This window comes from Gossypium hirsutum, chromosome A02 (genome assembly GCF_007990345.1).
Source record: "Gossypium hirsutum isolate 1008001.06 chromosome A02, Gossypium_hirsutum_v2.1, whole genome shotgun sequence".
Classification (NCBI taxonomy): Eukaryota; Viridiplantae; Streptophyta; class Magnoliopsida; order Malvales; family Malvaceae; genus Gossypium; species Gossypium hirsutum.
Genome location: NC_053425.1, coordinates 69,096,695 through 69,117,289, shown reverse-complemented (window position 1 = coordinate 69,117,289; position 20,595 = coordinate 69,096,695). Strand labels below are relative to the sequence as shown.

At 38.1% G+C, this 20,595-nt stretch overlaps 1 protein-coding gene across 1 annotated transcript; it reads right to left on the bottom strand.

The window, feature by feature from the left end:
- Positions 1-18,622: 18,622 nt before the first annotated feature.
- On the bottom strand, positions 18,623-19,847 carry LOC107952442 (uncharacterized). Its single transcript, XM_016887693.1, has 4 exons — positions 19,605-19,847; positions 19,448-19,563; positions 19,248-19,309; positions 18,623-19,068 (listed from the first exon to the last, which is right to left on the bottom strand). The coding sequence occupies exons 1-4, from the start codon at positions 19,845-19,847 to the stop codon at positions 18,623-18,625; spliced, it is 867 nt and encodes a 288-aa protein (XP_016743182.1).
- Positions 19,848-20,595: the final 748 nt, after the last annotated feature.

Genomic DNA, 20,595 nt, shown 5'->3' with positions numbered 1-20,595 from the left:
TATGAATCTTTTCTAACTCAGATGGTAGCTTCAATCTATAAGCAACCGGCCCAACTCGCTCAATGATTCCATACGGTCCGATGAACCTCGGACTCAGCTTGCCCCTTTTTCCAAATCAGAACAGTTTCTTCCACGGAGATGCTTTCAGAAACACTTTATCACCAATCTCATATTCGATATCCTTTCGTTTTAAATCCGCATAAGATTTCTGATGATCAGAGGTAGCTTTCAGACTATCTCGGATTATTTTCACTTTCCGTTCTGTTTCTTTTATCAGATCAACCCTCTAAATCTTATTCTTACTGAGCTCAGACCAGTATAACGGAGTTCTACACTTTCTACCATATAAGGCTTCATACGGTGCCATTTTAATGCTTGATTGAAAACTATTATTATAAGCAAATTCAGTTAAAGGTAGATATTGTTCCCACGTACCTTCAAACTCAAGAATGCATCATCTCAACATATCCTCAAGTATCTGAATAATCCGCTCAGATTGACCATCTTTTTGCGGATGAAAACAGTGTTGAAATGCAATTTAGTACCTAGAGCATCTTGCAATTTCTTCCAAAATCACGATGTAAGTCTCGGATCCCTATCTAACACAATCGACAATGGTACACCATGCAGTCTCACAATATCAGAAATATAAAGCTCCGCTAACTTATCAAGTGAAAAATCAGATCGCACTAGAATAAAATGACCTGACTTCGTTAATCTGTCAACTACAACCCAGATCGAATCTTTCTTTCTCGGAGACAGGGGCAAACCCGAAACAAAATCCACGGTCACTCGATCCTATTTCCATTCCAGAATCATAATCGGTTGCAACAGACCTGATGGCACATGATGTTCAGCTTTAACTTGTTGACAGATTAAACATTTAGAAACAAAATCAGAAATATCTCTTTTCATTCCTGGCCACCAGTAAAGTTGCTTCAAGTCTTTATACATTTTCGAACTCCCCGGATGTACAGAGAATCTACTACTGTGAGCCTCACTCAAGATCAACTGAATTAACTCTGGATTTCTCGGAATACAGAGTCTATCTCTGAATCTCAAACAATCATTAACATCAACCCGGAATTCAGAATCACACAGAGTTCGTTCAACTATCAATTCATTGTCAGATTTCTGAACCTCGCAGATCTGTTGTATAAACAAGGGTTTTGCTTTTATTTATGCTAAAACTGAACCATCATTAGATAGATTCAAATGAGCATTCATTATACACAACGCAAACAACAGTTTCCGACTTAAAGCATCAGCAGCAACATTTGCTTTTCCTAGATGATAATCAATAACTAGTTCGTAGTCTTTTAACAATTCCAACCATCTTCTCTGTCACAGATTCAAATCTTTTTGCGTCTTTAAATACTTCAGACTTTTATGATCAGAAAACACATGGCATTTCTCACCAAACAGATAGTGACGCCAAATTTTCAAAGCAAACACAATAGCAGCTAACTCAAGATCGTGTGTTTGATAGTTCCTTTCATGTGGCTTCAACTGTCTTAAAGTATAAGCAATGACTTTACCTTCTTGCATTAGCACACATCCCATACTGATCAACGAAGCATCACTGTAAATTATAAATTCTTTACCCGAATCGGGTTGTACTAATACCGGAGCTTCAGTCAACAGAGTTTTCAACTGATCAAAACTGTTCAGACACTTTTCTGACCACTCAAAGTTCACATCTTTTTGGAGCAATTTTGTTAATGGAGTAGCAATCATCGAAAAACATTTCACAAATCTTCTATAGTAACTAGAAAGTCCCAGAAAACTACGGACTTCAGATACATTTCTCGGAGGTTTCCAATCCATAATAGCTGAAATTTTTCTCGGATCAACTCGGATACCAGAGGCTGATACAATATGACCTAGAAAACCAACTTATTGCAACCAGAATTCACATTTACTGAACTTCGCATACAACTGTTTATCTCGCAGTGTCTGTAGCATTATTCTCAAATGCTCGGTGTGTTCAGATTCATTACGTGAATAAATCAATATGTCATCAATAAGTACAACAACAAATTGATCTAAATACGGTTTAAAAATTCTATTCATCAAATCCATAAAGATAGCAGGCGCATTCGTTAATCCAAAAGACATAACTAAAAATTCATAATGCCTGTACCTTGTTCTAAAAGCAGTTTTTGGAATATCAGAGTCCTTTACTCTTAACTGATAGTAACCTAATCTCAAATCTATCTTTGAAAACACAGAAGCACCTTGCAACTGATCGAATAAGTCATCGATCCTGGGCAGAGGGTATTTGTTCTTTACAGTCACTTTATTAAGTTGACGGCAATCAATACAATTGGAGTAGTACCAGGTACGAATTCAATGTCAAACTTGACTTCTCGATTCGGAGGCAAACCAGGTAGTTCCTTAGGAAACACATCAGGGATTTCACAGACAACGGACACTGATTCAATTTTCTTGTCATCCACTTTCAAGTCTAACACATAAGCTAAGTAGGCTTCACAACCTTTCTTTACATAATTTTGTGCTTTCATTGCAGATATCACAGCTATTATCCTATTTAGATCACTAGACTCAATTCGAAATATCTCATCATTTTTACACCTTAAGTTAATGACTTTTCTTTTACAGTTCACAATAGCATCGTGCAATGTTAACCAGTCCATCCCCAGAATTATATCAAATTTGTCGAAAGGTAATAGCATCAGATTAGCAGGAAAACAGGTATCTCGAATCATTAACGGACAGTTCTTGCAGACTTTATCAACTAAAACACTTTTGCCTAAAGGGTTCGATACTTTAATTACAAATTTAGTAGACTCTACAGGCAAAGTCTTACTGCGCACTAAATTCATACAGATATAAGAATGCATTGAGCTAGGGTCTATCAATGCAATCATAGAAGTATCATAAAGAGTGAAAGTACCAGTAATCACATTTGGAGACGAGGCTTCCTTACGAGCTCGGATTGCATAGGCCCTAGCAGGTTCTCTGGCCTCAGATCTAACAGTAGTATCCCTAGTAGCTCTTTGATCACCACTTGTATTTCTCGTGTTTCTGGAAGGTCTACCTCTAGCTGAGGTGTTTCTCTGTCTCGGATTCTGTACATTCTCTTGCTCAGCAGGTTCAGAACAATCTCTTACAAAATGATCTAGGGACCCACATCGAAAACAAGCTCGGTCATTCAATCTACAATTTCCCAGATGTCTTTTACCATAATGTTTACACTCAGGTTTCTCAGATCGAACATTTCCAACACTTGCAACAGAAGTAACAGGGGCTCTAATGTTCGAATATGATCTAGCTCGATCTCGATTTGAATATCGCATATTAGTATTTGAACAGTTTTGATCATCTCGGGATTTCTTTGATCCAAACTGAAATGATTTACTCGAAGATCTCTTTCTAGCATCTCTAGCTTCAGAATCAGCTTTTCTTTTCTCTTTGCTTAATTCTTCAGCTTTACATGCTCGCTCAACAAGCACTACTATTTCTTTAATCGCTAAAATCCCCGCTAGTAGACGGATATCTTCGTTTAGTCCATCTTCAAATCTTTTGCACATTATTGCTTCATTTGATACACATTCCAGAGCATATTGGCTTAATCTCACAAATTCCCGTTCGTATTCAGTAACGGATATACAGCCCTGTTTAAGCTCGAGAAACTCTTTACGTTTCTGATCAATAAATCTTTTTCTAATGTATTTCTTCTGAAATTCAGCTTTGAAGAAATCCCAGGTAACCCGTTCGCTCAGAACCACAGATATTAAAGTTTTCCACCAATGGTACGCCTATCTCTCAAAAGTGAAACGGAACATTTAACACATTCCTCTGGATTCAGAGACATTTCATCAAACACCCGTATCATATTCTCTAACCAGAATTTGACTCTTTCAGCATCATCATTCGTTGTAGCTCAGAATGTGACAGCCCAAAGTTGACCCTAGTCGGGAAGTGGTTTCGGGACCGCTAAACCGAGTCACCGAAATGTTTGAATGTGATACTTATTGTGTAGAATATGTAATTATGAATGTGTGAAAATTTCAAGCTTCAATTTGGTTGATTTCATGTGAATTTAGTCAATAGGACTTATGTGAGAAAATTCTAAAATGTGATAGGTCAATGTGTGAGGACCTACTAGTGCATGTGGACAAAGGGGGGACTTGCATGTCAAATTCCCCCCCCCCTAATGAGTAGTGGCCGGCCATGACAAGGAAGGATGGGCAAAACATGTCATGAAACATGTTTTGTTAGTGGAAGAATAAAATAAGGAGTATGGGTAATAAAGAAATGGAAAACAAAAGAAAAAAAAAATGTGTGTGTGGTGTTTGTCTCCCATTGCCGTGAGCTAAACAAGAGAAAGGGGGAATTTTGTTCATCCTTTTCTCATCTTCATGCTTGCCAAAAACTAGAAAGAAAAACAAAGAAAAATTTTCTCATCCTTTGGTTCATCCTTGGCCAAAAATTTTAAGGAGGAAAGAAGAAGAAAGGTGAAGAGATTCGGCCATGCATGTAGCTAGGCTAAGGTATGTTTGATGATGTTCCATGAGAGGCATGCATGTTTTAGTTGTTAGCTTGAGTTCTACCTAACCCATGGTCTAAATCTTGCTATGTGATGGAAATGGCACTTGACCATGGATGAATCATTCTTGGTTGATGTTTGATGTTGTGGTGATGAGGCATGAGGATGAGTTAAGATTCGGCCTAGGTGGAGGTTGTGTTAATGCCATTGCATGCAAAATATGAAGCTTGTTAATGATGCATGTGATGATGGCTTGATGATTCTTGAACCTCCTTTTTAGCATTTTTTGTTGTGTGAGCACATATGTGCATTGGTTGCTAAATGGAGAAGAATCGGCTAGCAAGATGTGTGCTAAGGCCGAATGTAACTTTGCATGTTAATGAGCAATGCATGTGTTAAATTGATGAAAAGGGGGAGGATGCTTTACTAGTGTGTACATGTGTGTATTAAGTGTTGAAATCGACCCCAAAAATGGACATGCATATTCGGTCAAGGGCAAGAAATTAGCTAATATGTGGTGTTGATGCATGATTTTTGCATGTATGAGACTTTAATGTCTAATGTATAAATATGGGCTAAGTGCCTTGTGTTCATCTTTTGATGCCTAAAATGATGAAATCAATTTATTTGTTTGATTAAGCTCAAGAGCAAAGGGGAAATAAAACCGATAAAGGGAAGGAAAAAGTGGTTGAATAGCTAGCGGAATCGTTCGACAACACCCGAGGTAAGTTCTTGAGTAAGAGAGCTTAAATTTCGATGTGATTAAATCATGCTCTATGTGTGGCTATTGAGCCGAATGTGCAAGGACAATATGTGCCTTGTGTTTGAGTTTCGTAAACGAAAATGAAATATGAATGTGCTATGAATTATTGTTAGATGTGCATGATTAATTGAATGCTGTCCGGGCTAAGTCCCGAAGGCTTTGTGCTAAGTGAATATATCCGGATTAAGATCCGAAGGCCTTTGTGCGAGATACTAAATCCGGGTTAAGTCCCGAAGGCATTCGTGCGAGTTATTAAATCCGGGTTAAGTCCCGAAGGCATTCGTGCGAGTTATTAAATCCGGGTTAAGTCCCGAAGGCATTCGTGCGAGTTGTTAAATCCGGGTTATGTCCCGAAGGCATTGTGTGAGTTACTAAAACCGGGCTATGTCCCGAAGGCATTTGAACGAGGAGCTATATCCGGTTAAATCCCGAAGGTACGTGATTTGGTAATGAATGAGCTTGCTGTAAAATTCCAGCGAATACTCGAAAAACATCCCAATATGGGGATATGTTACGTATGTGTTGAATTTAATCGAGCCCTTACAAATAAATGTTCGCTCAGTTGATAAACGAGCTACCGGCCTTCGGCCAAGTTAGTTTATTGTGTATGTACATAATGGTTGTTAATGTTGTGAAGCAAGTTTGATATCGGTAAATTGCGTATTATGAAATATTCCGTTTAGCTAAATGTGTGCTATTCTTTGTGCATGCTGGAATTCCTTGCTCAAACTTACTAAGCATAAATTGCTTACTCGTTACATTGCTCCTCTGTTTTATAGATTTTTGGTTCTCCAGCTATCGGACTCGGGATCTTGAAGTCGAAGTCGCCCACACTATCAAAGGCTCTTTTGGGTACTATTTTGGTTGAATTTTGTTATGGCATGTATAGGACTACCCATTGTTGTCTTTCGAGTACTTTATGAAATGTATAAGTGTACAGCCATGCGAAGATGGCTTGTAGAAGTGGAGTATGGCATTAGACCATTCGTATTTATGAATGTATAGATGGTTTCATGATGTAACTATGTTGGAATGGAAGTGTTGAGCAAATGATCAGCCACTAGAATGGCTAAGTATGATCATATGTGGGCTTATGTATGACAAGGCCCTAGTTGGTCCATGAAACCCCAAATTAGGTAAGGTTCACTTTGAAAACAGAAGCTGATAGCAGCAGTGGTGTGGATTGGAAAAATCACAAGAATTCGTAGGAGTGGAATTAAATAGTGAATAAATTATGTAATCGAACCTTGATGAATCTACTTTCATATGGAAGTAACGAAACAATTATAGGAACAGTACAGAAAGAGATATTCGGGTTCTTGTGGAACAGGGCCAGAACAGTTTCTGGATTCACTGTTCCGCCTTTGGAAATTCACTATAAATTGACCAGAGATAATTAGGGGTCATACCATATATGTATGGATTCCTCTCTGAGTCTAGTTTCCATAGAAACAAACGGAATCAGTATTGAAGCTCTGTGCAGAGAGATATCCCAGTCGTAATGGGAAAAGGTCAGTGTAGTCGACCCCTGTAACATGGGAGACTTTGACTAATAAACTGTACTAGTTGGCCCGACCAAAAATTCTAGAAAAAAATCCATAGGTGGCGACATGAGTCTAGTTTCAGGGAAAAATCACAAAACTGATTTTTGAGTTGTGAAACTCAAGATATGATTTTTGAAGCGACTAGTACTCAGACTGGCCAGTGTCTGGAAAAATTTTTCAAAGTTTGTTAACATCTCGTGTCCGACTCCGGTGTCGGTCTCGGGTTCGGGGTGTTACACAGAATTCTTCAGCCCCATACTTCCTAATCTTGTCAACTGGAGGTCTACTTGACTGAACTGGATTCACGGAAGTTATAACAGGAATTTGAGAAGGATTAACCGGGGATGGAGGTTGTTGAACAGCCGGATAGGTTCTAATGTATTGGGTGAACCAATCGTTGATCACCTGATAGAAGGCTTGTTTAGCCTCGCTATCACGACTACTCGTAGCTGGTCAAGAATCATCTTGCACCATCCCTTGCGTGGGAGCAGGCACATTACTCTCAACATTGTCAGCTACGGCTCTATTGGGATCCATTGTTATATAAAAGCACATTTCAATGTCAGGATTCATCACACTATCATAATTTCAAACATATAGCATGTATAGCTAGACTCATAAGCGCTATGTAGTCGTAGAACAAATTAAATCATGGCTCTGATACCAATAAAATGTAACACCCCTATCCCGTAACTGTCACCGGAATAGGTAAGGGGCGTCACTGGGCAGACAGAATATTACAGAATGAACAGAATCACAGATATCATTAATACAAAGGCATTAATCAACAATTCATTCATTAAGATAGTCTACGGTGTGACAGCCCAAAATTGACCCTAGTCGGGAAGTGGTTTCGGGACCACAAAACCGAGTCATACTAATAATTAGCCATCATATTTGATGCTTATTATATGTATATATGCATGTGTGAAAATTTCATGCTTGAATTTTGTTAATTGTAAGTGAATTTTATTAAATAGGACTTATGTGAGAAAATTTAGAAATGTGCTAGGCAAATGTGAAGTGGCCTATTAATGCATGTTATGAAAACGATGGGTTTGCATGTCAAATTACCCAAAATTTGAGCTAGTGGCTGGCCATGCTATGGGTGGAAACATGTTGGGAACATGTTGGCTTAGTGTGTTATGTTAGAAAGGAATATATAAAAGGGTTAGTAATTAAGTAATGAAAAGGGAGGGGTGATGAAAACAAAGTTGTCTCATCCATCCCCCCCTCCATTTTTGCCGTAACTAGACAAAGAAAAGAAAAAAAAAGAGAAAGGGTGTTCATCCTTTAACACCTTGGCTGAAAATTTGAAGGAGGAAGGAAGAAGAAATGTTGAAGAGATTCGGCCATGCATGTAACTAGGCTAAGGTATGTTTGATGATGTTCCATGAGATGCATGCATGTTTTAGTTGTTAGTTTGAGTTCTACCTAGCCCATGGTCTAAATCTTGCTATGTGATGGAGATGATATTCGGCCATGGGTGTTGTCTTTCTTGGTTGGTGTTTTGATGTTGTGGTGATGAGGCATGAAGATGATTGAGCTTGAGTGTTTAATAAAAAGGTTTGGATGTGAGAGTGTGTGAGGAGTAGAAATGAGGGGTCTTAGCAACTTCATGAAGGTTCGGCCATGGTGCTTCAATATTGCACTTGTGTTTAACCCTAGGATTAATTAGTTATATGGTTAGTATGGGTATGGGTGACCGAATATGAGAGCATGAATAGATGGAGAGTTTGGTGAATTGATATGTGGTAAATGTTAAGTGTTAAATGAAATGGAGATGATAGATTAATGTTGCACATTCGGCTATAGGTAGGCATGTTGATGATCTTATCTTGACTTAGATAATTAGGCATAAAAGGGTGGTAATGAGGTTGAGGTTGTTGAATGGTTAGTTGGGTAACAAATGAAGCATTCGGCCATCACTTGGGAGCTTATGTGATGTTGAGTTTAAAATTAGCAAAGGTGATTACCGAATGTCCAAGTATGCATATGCATGTGTGATTAGATTATAGATAGTATGGTAATTGCATGAGGTTATTAGCCGAATAGCTAAGAACATAAAGTAGCAAGATGAAAATTTTACCATGTCGTTTCATATGTCATAAAATCATTAAAATGTGGATACCAATATATGTAGCAAAGCGGTTAAGTGAGTTAATTTATTTGTTTAAGCTCAAGACTCTAAAGGAGAGGCGTCCAACAAGGGAAAATCGAAGGTCATCGAATAGCCGCCGAAATTGTTCGACCACATCCGAGGTAAGTTTTAAGCGATTAAACGTTGAGTAAATTCAATTATAATAGGACATGATGAGTTGATTTAATAAGATATGATGTGGCCATGATATGTTCTAAGCTCAAATGGTAAGTTCTTAAGTGTTTGAGCTTGGGAATTCAAGGGTAATTTGAAATAGTCTGCTTAGGACAGCAGCAGTAACGTGACTTTAGAAAATCACCATAAATTTATGGATTTGAATTAGAGGCTGAATGAGACATGAAATTAAAGCTTAATGAGTCTAGTTTCTTATAAAAGAAACCGTGTAATCAAAGGAATTTCCGATAATGAGATATTTAAAGTTGTGTGAGACGGTGTCAGAATGACTCCGAAATCCCCTGTTTGGTTTTTAGAAAATCATTATAAATTGTACAAAAATGGTTATAAGATAAAATTTACATGCTTAGACTCCTTAATGAGTCTAGTTTCAAATTAAATCAAATACAACACATTTTGAATTCTGTAAAATGAGAAATTTGATTCTTAGTGAAGAGTGGTCAGATTAGTCAAACAGTGAAACAGGGGAAACTTTAAGAAAAATCTGGTATTGATTGGCCAAACCTAAAATTCTGGAAATTATATGGATGGAAGATATACGAGTCTATATTCAGGAAAAATTAATGGAAAGTGATTTGGAGTTTTGTAGCTCCAGTTATAAATAATTTAGTGACTATTGCTCAGGAAAAACAGCTTGTGCTGAATTTGAGATTATGTTGTGAACCTTGATAAACTTGTTTTAGTTGCTCATAAGCTATTGATTAAACCCATACTTGAATTCTAAATCGTGATATTGTAAGTTATGAGTATTCGAATATGAAATGATAGTAAGGCCTAATGGCCGATGTGATGAATGTGAAAGTGTATATATGTGATAAGGCCTAATAGCCGACGTGATGAATGTGAAAGTGTATATGTGTGATAAGGCCTAATGGCCGATGTGATGAATGTGAAAGTGTATATGTGTGATAAGGCCAAATGGCCGATGTGATGAATGTGAAAGTGTATATGTGTGATAAGGCCTAATAGCCGATGTGATGAATGTGAAAGTGTATATATGTGATAAGGCCTAATAGCCAATGTGATGAATGTGAAAGTGTATATAGGTGATAAGGCCTAATAGCCGATGTGATGAATGTGAAAGTGTATATATGTAATAAGGCCTAATGGCCAATGTGATGAATGTGAAAGTGTATATATGTGATAAGGCCTAATGGCCGATGTGTGAATGTGAAAGTGTATATATGTGACAGGGCCGAGTGGCCAACGTGATGGATGTGAAAGTGCATAAATGTGATAAGTCCCGAAGGGCATTTGTGTCAGCACTATATCCGGGTTAAAACCCCGCAGGCTTTATGCGAGAATATTGTCACTGATTAATGTCCTTAAGCTTCGTGCTTGTACTATATCCGAGCTCTAAAGACCCGATGACTACGTGTGGGGATTATGTCCGGGTAAGACTTCGTAATAAGAATTGCTTATAAATATATTCAATGCGAAAGGTTAAACAGGTATGTACTCCAAGTTTATATGTGAGCTTGATTTGCACTAAATCATAAGGTAGTTATGTGATGCATACGAGAGCAATCTATGAGACTATTCCTATGATTATGTGACATCGGATCAGTGTGAGAGGTGATGTGAAATCATACGATATATCTATGTCACATGAGCTCACTTTTATGTGAAAGTTTATCTGCTTATTGTATATGATGAGATGTGCATATTCGGTAAAGGGATGGTATGCCCGAAGGAAGAGTGAAATAAAAATACGAACAACTATGTTATAATTTGATTGTTATCTGTTGACACTGCTTAAAACTTACTAAGCATTGTAATGCTTACTCCGTTTACTCTGTTTCCTCTGTTTTATAGATCTCATTGCGAAGCTACAGGCTCGGGGATCGTCAGCAACTAGTCACACTATTACTATCCACTGTTTGGTACTGCTACGTTTCGGATTGTCTTATGGCATGTATAAAATAGACTAGTGGCGGAAGAATATTTTGGTTAATGTATATAGCCATGCGAAAATGGCTTATATATATTTGAGCATAATGTTATAATCATTTGGTATGGAATGGTTAATCACTATCATAATTTGTGCTATTTATGCTAAAAGAGCTAGTTGAATCATGGAAACTATGAAATAGGTAAAGTCTACCTTAAAGGCAGATGCTGGCAGCAGCAGTGATGTAGATTTGGAAAATCACTAAAAATAGTAGGATTTGAATTAAATAATGAATAAATTATGTAAACGAACCTTGATGAATCTATTTTCATAGGAAAGTAACAAAACTATCATATGGACAGTATGTTAAGAGATATTCAGGTTCTCGTGAGACAGGGCCAGAACGGTTTCTGGATTCCCTGTTCCGACTTTGGAAATTCATTATAAATTAACCAGAGATAATTAGGAGTCATTCCATATATGTATAGATTCCTCTCTGATTCTAGTTTCTATAGAAACAAACGACATCAGTATTGAAGCTCTGTGCAGGGAGATATCGAAGTCGTAATGCACAAAGGTCAGTGTAGTCGATCCCTGTAGCATCGGAGACTTTGACTAATAAACTATACTAATTAGCCCGACCAAAAATTCTAGAAAAAAATATGTAGATGGGCATATGAGTCTAGTTTCAGGGAAAATTTACAGAACTAGATTTCGAGTTTTAGAACTCAAGATATGATTTTTTTTAAGCGACTAGTATGCAGACTGGCAGCTTGTCTGGGAAATTTTTTTTAAGTGGTTTGAAGTCTGTTAACACCTCGTGTTCGACTCCGGCGACGGCCTCGGGTTCGGGGTGTTACATACGGTACCTAGAACATACATTTAAATAAGGTCAGAACTAAACTGAACACATTCAGAATTTTTAGAACTTAGAAAAAATTTTCAATTCTATTGGAGTCACACACCCGTGTGACTAGGCCGTGTGACTCACACGAGCATAAACCACGCCCATGTGATCCAACCGTGCCAAATAGAGGTCTTATATTGACTTTTTCACACGGCCAACAAACACGGCCGTGTGCCATGACCGTGTGATATTTATCTAGCTACTAACTTATGCCCACAGCCATAAGGCATGCCTGTGTTCCCTAACCCTGCAAATTTTAAGAGATTACTGCCAAACTAACACGGCCACCAGGCACGCCCGTGGCCTCTGACCGTGTGGCACAAAGCAAACTTGGTTTAAACCAATTTGCCACTCTTATATGCGTCCAATCCTACAATCAATAATATACAATATTTATACCAACATTTTCAACCAATTCCATGCTTAAAGATGACAAAAACACATTAGAACATAGCATAGTGCAAACATTCACCAAAACTATACTCAACTTATCATTTGCTAGCCAATTCACATGGCATATCACATATATACAAATTAAAGCTTAAATACATATACATTCTAGCCTATACATGCCATACTTAAAAGTATGTGCACTTTAAAGAGTACCAAAATGAGTTCAATAGTGTAGTGATGATCCTCGACTATCCCCGAGCCTTCAGTAGCTACGATAACTGTAAAACAAACATAAATCACACGGAGTAAGCTACAAGGAGCTTAGTAAGCCAAATACAGCTAGTCCATCTTTTAAAACATATAAGTAAGATCAATAGTAAGAATTCAGAGTTATTTCAGAGAGTAATTTATAATTTCGTACATACTTCTCATTCTTTATTTCACAGAACAGAGTCTTTCATTTTTAGAGACTTAGTACGATACATACGTACCTGTATAGATTATACATTTCATATGCTCATTATCATATTTCATACGCTATCATCATACAGTTCAGAAACGATACTGATGCTCATAAACAAGTACAATGTCGACGTCCCGGACATGGTCTTACATGTAATTTAATATCGATGCCTCTATCCCAGACAGGGTCTTATACGAAATCAGATACGATGCCGTTGCCCCAGACATAGTCTTATACGTAATTCTCAATCGAGCCCTGTGTCTCAGACACAGTTTTACACGATATCTCAGATAGATGTCAACATTTCTTTAGAAGTATACAGAGCTTTTCGGATACTAACAGTTTATCAGAATTTAATCATCAGGCTCTCAAGGCTGTCCAATATAGATTATAGTTTATATGTGTAGAATTTATTCAATATAACACGTAATTTTAATTTAACTTACCTCGTACGGGTTTCGGACAAAATGAGTCGACTATTCAACTATTTTGGACTTCCCTGATCTAAGTCTGATTTCCTTTGTTCTTGATCTAATTCAATACAAATTCAATCATTCAATCATTCATTTCATTCAATTTAATCTATATACACATATTTAGGTCACTTTTCATTTTAGCCCTTACATTTTCACGCTTTGACAATTTAGTCCATTTTTCACAAAATCACAAATATGCAAAATTTACCAAGACTATAGCTTGCCCAAATATACATAGCTGCCATACAAACCCAAATAACATCTTTAATTCACAATTTAGTCCTTCAAAATCTTAATTTCACAAATTAGCCCAAATAGCTCTATTTCATCAAAATTCAAAGACAAAGCTTATAAATCATCTACTAAACCTTCATAATTCATCCAAGAACATTACAAAACTCATGATATCAACAATGGCATTTCTTGAAATCTTTAATAGAAACAGAAATTTAGACATGGGCTTTGAAGAACACGAAGCAACGATCACAGAAACGTAGAAATTATCAAAATTCGAACAAAATGGACTAACCTATTCACCATGCAATGGCTGAATACCTTAAAGCTTCAATGGCATTCCCTTCCTCAACTTTCGGCTGAACATGCATGAAAAATGGCTTCATTTTCATGATTTCTTTTATTATAATTAACATATATTACCTAATTACCTAACCATCCTTTAAAAATTTATCTATTTACTATATTGCCAAACCATGTCTCCCACTATCATGTAATGGTCCTATTGATATGCAAGGGCTTCAACTTTAACAAACCATAGCACTTAGGTACTTTAGCACCTAATAGGCAACTTTTACAACTTACGCGATTTGGTCCTTTTTGCAAATCGAGCACAGAAACAGACAAATTAAATTACAGAAATTTCACAGATATAAATTTACATATCACAGACACAGAAAATAATATTAAAAATATTGTTTAGACTCGAACTTGTGGTCTCGAAACCACCATTCTGACTAGGGTCAAAACTGGACTATTACACCTCTAACCCATATATGTCGCCGGATTAGGGTTACAAGACATTTTCGATCAAAGACACAATTTGAAAACATTTATTAATATAAATATTCACTAATGTCAAACCCATTTATAAATAAAATAAAAAAATGCAATCAATTCACAATTCAGAACATACGTCGATTTACACCTTGCATATACAGGTCACAACAAATTCCAACTTGTTACTAACAGCATATAATGTGTTTAATTGCACAACATTATCTATTACAAACATGATTAAACATACTTCCATTACCATCTATGTAATTATGCATATAGTCGCTAAATTATGTACACATTCTTAGAATTTAATAAGCCACAATTCACCTTTTAAACCACTTACTTATGCGGCTTGGATCATAAACAAATTAATCTTGCATGCCTTTTACTTTAATACTAATTAAAGCATCCACACAGTAATAGTCATGCATTCCTATATACTTTATTCAAAGTAAATAATCATTAATGTCTACACATACCATTTAATCATTAGATTTTATACATTTGACCTTAGTAAATTTAATTATTTAAGCACACATCATTAAAAGGTACACTTATTACATATATTAGTGAATATGTTAAATTACTTACGTAATAACAAAAATATTAGTCATTATTCAAATATCTTAAACTTTTAATCACATATTATCATTCTTGACCTAGCTCATACAACAATTTCATAACAACCAAGTTTACGCATACAAACATATTAAATAGTCTAATAAGCAGTCATATATGTTCCAATACATTATACCATAGCCAAACTTGTAAATGAAGCACATATATATTATATGCAACTTACCTAAAATAAAGACCACATTTAACATAAAATACATATCAAATAATCAACCATATTTATCCACGAAACACTATTTGCCAACAATAAAACTCAATGAATATTTAATCAAGGCATATAAAATCGAATAAGGACATAGCAAGCAACCATTTTACAGCACACGTGGTACCTAACAAAAATATTATACATACGTGGCTCGTAACTATAAAACCAAAGTGAACATAAACCAAACTTAGCATAATAGAAGTTTAAAGACAAAAGCTTAGCCATTTTCGCATGGCTTATATACACAACCAATATTCAACATTTTCAAATATGTTCCAGCCTATACATGCCATAGTTCCAAAATGCAACTTACAAAATACTGAAAGCAGTCGATAGTGTGATAGACTCTACTGACAATCCCTGAGCTTGTAACTTGAATCCAAAACCTATAAAACAAAGTAAACAAGAACACACAGAGTAAGCTACAATAGCTTAGTAAGTCATAAGCAAAATAAACAATCCCAAGATATTACCAACTCATTTTAAGCTAACTGAACTATATGATCATTACCAAGCTTAATCACAAACCTACAAGTGAGATAAATAATACATTGTAACACCCTAAACCAGGCCTAGACGTTACGGCCGAATTTGGTGCGTCACCTCAACCTTTTTTCAAATTTCATCTTTCTAGTAAAAATCCATTACTGAATCTAATCCTTTATTATTACCTAACTAAAGTTCTCGTCAAAATGTTTACCAATTTGCTTGCCTTTGGGGTATTACTTCAATTTAAACCACTGAAGCATTTTAAAAACTCGTTGCTGAAAGCTCGTGTTCTTTAGAAAAAAAACATGTTATTTTGAAAACCGTGTTTTCCTAGACTAGCAGTTTAGTATAAGCAATCAAATTCCAAATTAAAATTTAAAACCCACCAGCGGCTTTAGTACATAAATTTAAAACCCAAAATGAAATCTAACTGCAATTAAAAGGAAAGAAGCAGTAGTGTGGCCATCTCCGAGTCCCTCACAGCACCAATCCATCTAAGCTTGGGGATTACCTGCACAGTTTAACAACGGGGTGAGTTTACGAAAACTCAGTGTGTAATCCTAATATTAATCAGACAGTGATCAACACAGTATCAGTACAGTCTGGGCCGAAGCCCTATTCAGTATCAGTACAGTCTAGGCCAAAGCCCTATTTAGTATCAGTACAGTGCATAATGAAACCCATCCCATAACCATCCAACACACCACCCATACCAACCAGCACACCTATGGGGATATCAATCGACCCACCCAACCAGCATACCAATATTGCAGCAAAGCTGCCAGTAGTAATAATAACACAACATAGCTGCCAGTAACAGTGAGTGTGGCAAGCCACCAGTGAAATATATATATGATAAAGTCACCAGTACAGTACTTCCTCCATATCATGAGCCCAACCCCATGCAGATGTCGTGTCATAAATAATACGTGCATGCAATATGTCATACTCAAAACCAGTCATTTAAAAGGACTACGCACATAATTTAACCTACCACTAGCATTATACAGGTTATATCATCAGTTAGGGGCAAAACAGTACTTACGACCCTTCAGGGGTATTTCAGTCATTTAACAAATTTTAAAGTCTCGATACAGATAGTGACCTTATCGAAGGTCTATAGTCACCTCGTGTGACTCCGGTAACTCATTCAGGTGAAACGGTGAAATGGACCTCAGCCCAACATTCGGCCCAAATGGGCCCACAGGCTCGTGTGGCCCGTTGACCTAATTCCAGCCATGGCTATGCGAATTCCACAGCCCGGTCCAATATTTTCCATCTTTTGTAAACTTTAATCCGCGTGGGCCCATGAGCCCATTAGGCCCACATGGCCAATTTCGACCCATAGAGGCCCACAACGGCTCAAGCCTACGAGAGCGCTCGTGGTGGCCTTTACAATCTGTTGCCCAGGTTTTGTGGCTCAATTGACCTTGCGAGCGTTCGCGTGCTCGTACGGTCGCAAATGCTGAAGTTTCGGCTTTTCGACTCTTCGGCTTCTGCCGGTTCACAGTTACACAGTGGTTTGAGTACACACCCTTTTGGCTTATGATCAGTAATAGAGTGGTGTACGGTTACACACATTTTTTGGAAAGAAAGACGTTGAACCCTGCGCGCTCAACCTAAATCCAAAACAATGAACCTTAGTCAGTTCTCCAACGCTTGGGTTAACCCCCAACTACGTACTCACCAATACGCTTGGGTTAACCCCTAACTACGTACTCACCAATTCCCAACAATAAGCATCGCTTACCTTGCTAAGACTAATGGGTCTTAAACCACCCTTATCCAATGATCACCCGTCTATAAACCACGATCTGCATCAACAACCCATTTATACAGTAACTTAATAATACTCCATCAAAATCAAACGTACTTCTTACCACGACGTGAACTAAAACGAAAAGCTAGCATTCGGCCCACCCCCTTGGGTAACGTCACAACCCCCTAGCACCCTTTGAACGAAAAAGAAAGCGTTAGATGAGCCTATCCTCACGACAGTCAAGAGGATTTGGCTTAGGAATACCCAAATCGAACAAGAACACAAAAGGAGCCTTTAACTATTCGGCCAGGGAAAGCACTTACCTTTAATTATCAGAGACTAAGAATCGGTTAGGCCACCACCACTTCGGTCACACAGAGAGAGAAACAAGCGGCTAACTTCAGGAGAGAAAGAACAATGAAAAGGATGGAGGAGGAGTTGGGTTCAGTTTCGTTGACTTTAGAAGCAAGAAGAAAAGATGTTTAGACAACAAAAAGAAACAGGTTACTAATGTTTGGCTAAAGAGGATTCGACAAGCTTGACTCAAAGAAGAAAAGAGAAGAAATTGAGAGGAGGGAGAAGTCACTTACAATCGGCACCAAAGGGTAGCAAAAAGAAAAGCCAAAAAGTTACAAAGAAGGATTCGGCACCTACCCTAAACAATAATTTTCGAAAATGCCTAACCTAAGCCCCTTGACTGAATTTGCACCCCCACACACACCCATTCGGCTACAACTCCCTCCCAATTCAAATTCCATGATAATCTCCACGATTTTCTCCACATAATCCTCCCTTTATCTCTCCATGATCCACTCCCAAGACCAGTTCAAACTCTCACACAGCAGAGTCTGAAACCACTTTAAACTCTTGTCGCCCCCTTCTAGAAAAATGAAATACTCTTTTGCTTGCGATGGAATTCGAACTCATGCCTCCTCAGTTGCTCCACACGCCATTTGCCACTAAGCCACAAGGCTCTTTGTGTCATCAACCAACCACAATTACTGATAAGGCCTAAGTGCCAGCGCTTAGGTTCTTTTAAGAGCAAAAACAAAGATGCTGCAAAAGCCGGAACTTGAACCCAGGACCTCCCAAACACCCCCAAACACACCTAAATCAACTAACCACTATAGCGAACAAGAATTTATGCTAAAACTGACAAAATTACAAACCCTAAATTTTTAGGGCGTTACAACTCTACCCCCTTAAAGAAATTTCGGCCTCGAAATTTACCTGGTCAGGATAAATGATGGTATTGATGTCGCATCGACTCTTCTGGTTCCCATGTGGCCACCTCTGTGCCGTGATTGCGCCAAAGCACTTTGACCAATGGAACAGACTTTTTTCTCAATACCTTAACATCACGCTCCAATATCTGCACTGGTTCTTCCTCGATGGTTAGATCAAGCTTAACTTCAGTTTCCTCGACTGGTACGACGTGCGAGGGATCAGAACGGTATCGCCTAAGCATCAAAACATGAAACACATCGTGAATTTTCTCCAACTCTGGAGGGAACTCAAGTTGATACGCAATCAGTCCCACTCGCTTAAGTATCCGATAAGGCCAAATAAATCTAGGGCTCAGCTTGCCCTTCCGTCCAAACCTCATAATTTTCTTCCGCGGTGATACCTTAAGAAAGACATAATCCCTTACGGAGTACTCAATCACTTTTCGCTTTAAGTCTGCATAGGACTTTTTCCTATCAAACGCCTCTTTCAATCGATCTCAAATTAGCTTTACCTTGTCTTTTGTATCAGCAATTAACTCCAGCCCCAAATTCGACGCTCACCCAGTTCTATCCAACAAGTAGGGGTACGACACCTACGACCATATAACGTTTTGTACGGTGCCATTCGAATACTGGACTGGTAGCTGTTGTTATACGTAAACTCCGCCATCAGCAAATAATCCTCCCAGCTGCCCCTGAAGTCCAAAACACAACTTCTTAACATGTCTTCCAATATCTGTATTACTCTCTCAGACTGTCTATCCGTCTAAGGATGAAACGCAGTACTGAAATCCAGTGGTGTACCCAACGCCTCGTGTAATTTCCTCCAGAACCGAGATGTGAACCTAGGATCTCTGTCAGATATGATAGAAACCGGTACTCTATGCAACCTTACAATCTCAGCCACATATAACTTGGCCAATTTCTGTAACGAATAATCAGTGCGGACCTGTATAAAATGGGCAGACTTTGTCTTCGGTCTACAATCACCCAAACTGAATCCTTTTTAGAAGGTGTTAAGGGTAAACCACTCATAAAATCCATGGTCACCCTCTCCCACTTCCAGAGTGGGATCATAACTTGTTGCAGTAACCCAGAAGGTACCTGATGCTCCACCTTAACCTGCTGACACGTCAGGCACTTACTCACATAATCGGTAACTTTGCGTTTTAACCCAGGCCACCAATACAACTCACGAAGATCCTGGTACAACTTGTTCCGACCAGGATGCATGGCATAAGGGCTACTATGTGCCTCTCACAGAATAGACTGCCTCAGACCAGAATCATTCGACATACACACTCTTCCACGGAAAAATAACACCCCTTCCCCATTCAGCCCAAAATCTGAAGTCTCACTTTTTTCCACTTGCTGAAAACGAGGAACTAGTGATTCATCCAGCAACTGTTTCTTCTTAATTTGATCAGTCCAACTCGGCCTCACTTGCAGCTCAGCTAACAAGCTACCATCATCGAATAGGCTAAGGCGAGCAAACATTGCTCTTAAATCAAAGACAACTCTACTGCTCAATGCGTCAACTACCACATTAGCCTTGCCTGGGTGGTACTCAATTGAACAATCGTAATCTTTAAGCAACTCAATCCACCTTCGTTGCTTAAGGTTCAACTCCTTCTGAGTAAGGAGATACTTGAGGCTTTGATGGTCCGTATAAATAATCGTTCTTTCCCCATACAAATAATGCCTCCAAATTTTTAGTGCAAACACCACCCCTGCTAATTCCAAATCATGAGTGGGATAATTCACCTCGTGAGGTTTAAGATGCCGTGACGCATAAGCAACCAACTTCCCTTCTTGCATCAACACACACCCTAATCCAACGTGTGATGCATCACTATAAACGGTAAATTCCTTCCCAGACTCTGGCTGTATCAAAACAGGAGCCTCAGTTAAGACTTTCTTCAATTTCTCAAAACTCTCCTGCTGTTTATCGGACCAAACAAAAGGCACCCCTTTTCGTAGC

Bases quoted from the DNA above. Each gene is read 5' to 3' on its own strand.
- LOC107952442 (XM_016887693.1), bottom strand. From the start codon at position 19,847: ATGCATCCTGGTCGGAACAAGTTGTACCAGGATCTTCGTGAGTTGTAT. The intron at 19,564-19,604 runs GTGATTGTAGAC...CATTTTATACAG, and splicing joins CTAAAAAGGATTCAGTTTGG to GTCCGCACTGATTATTCGTT. The intron at 19,310-19,447 runs GTTCTGGAGGAA...TTTGGACTTCAG, and splicing joins GATCCTAGGTTCACATCTCG to GGGCAGCTGGGAGGATTATT.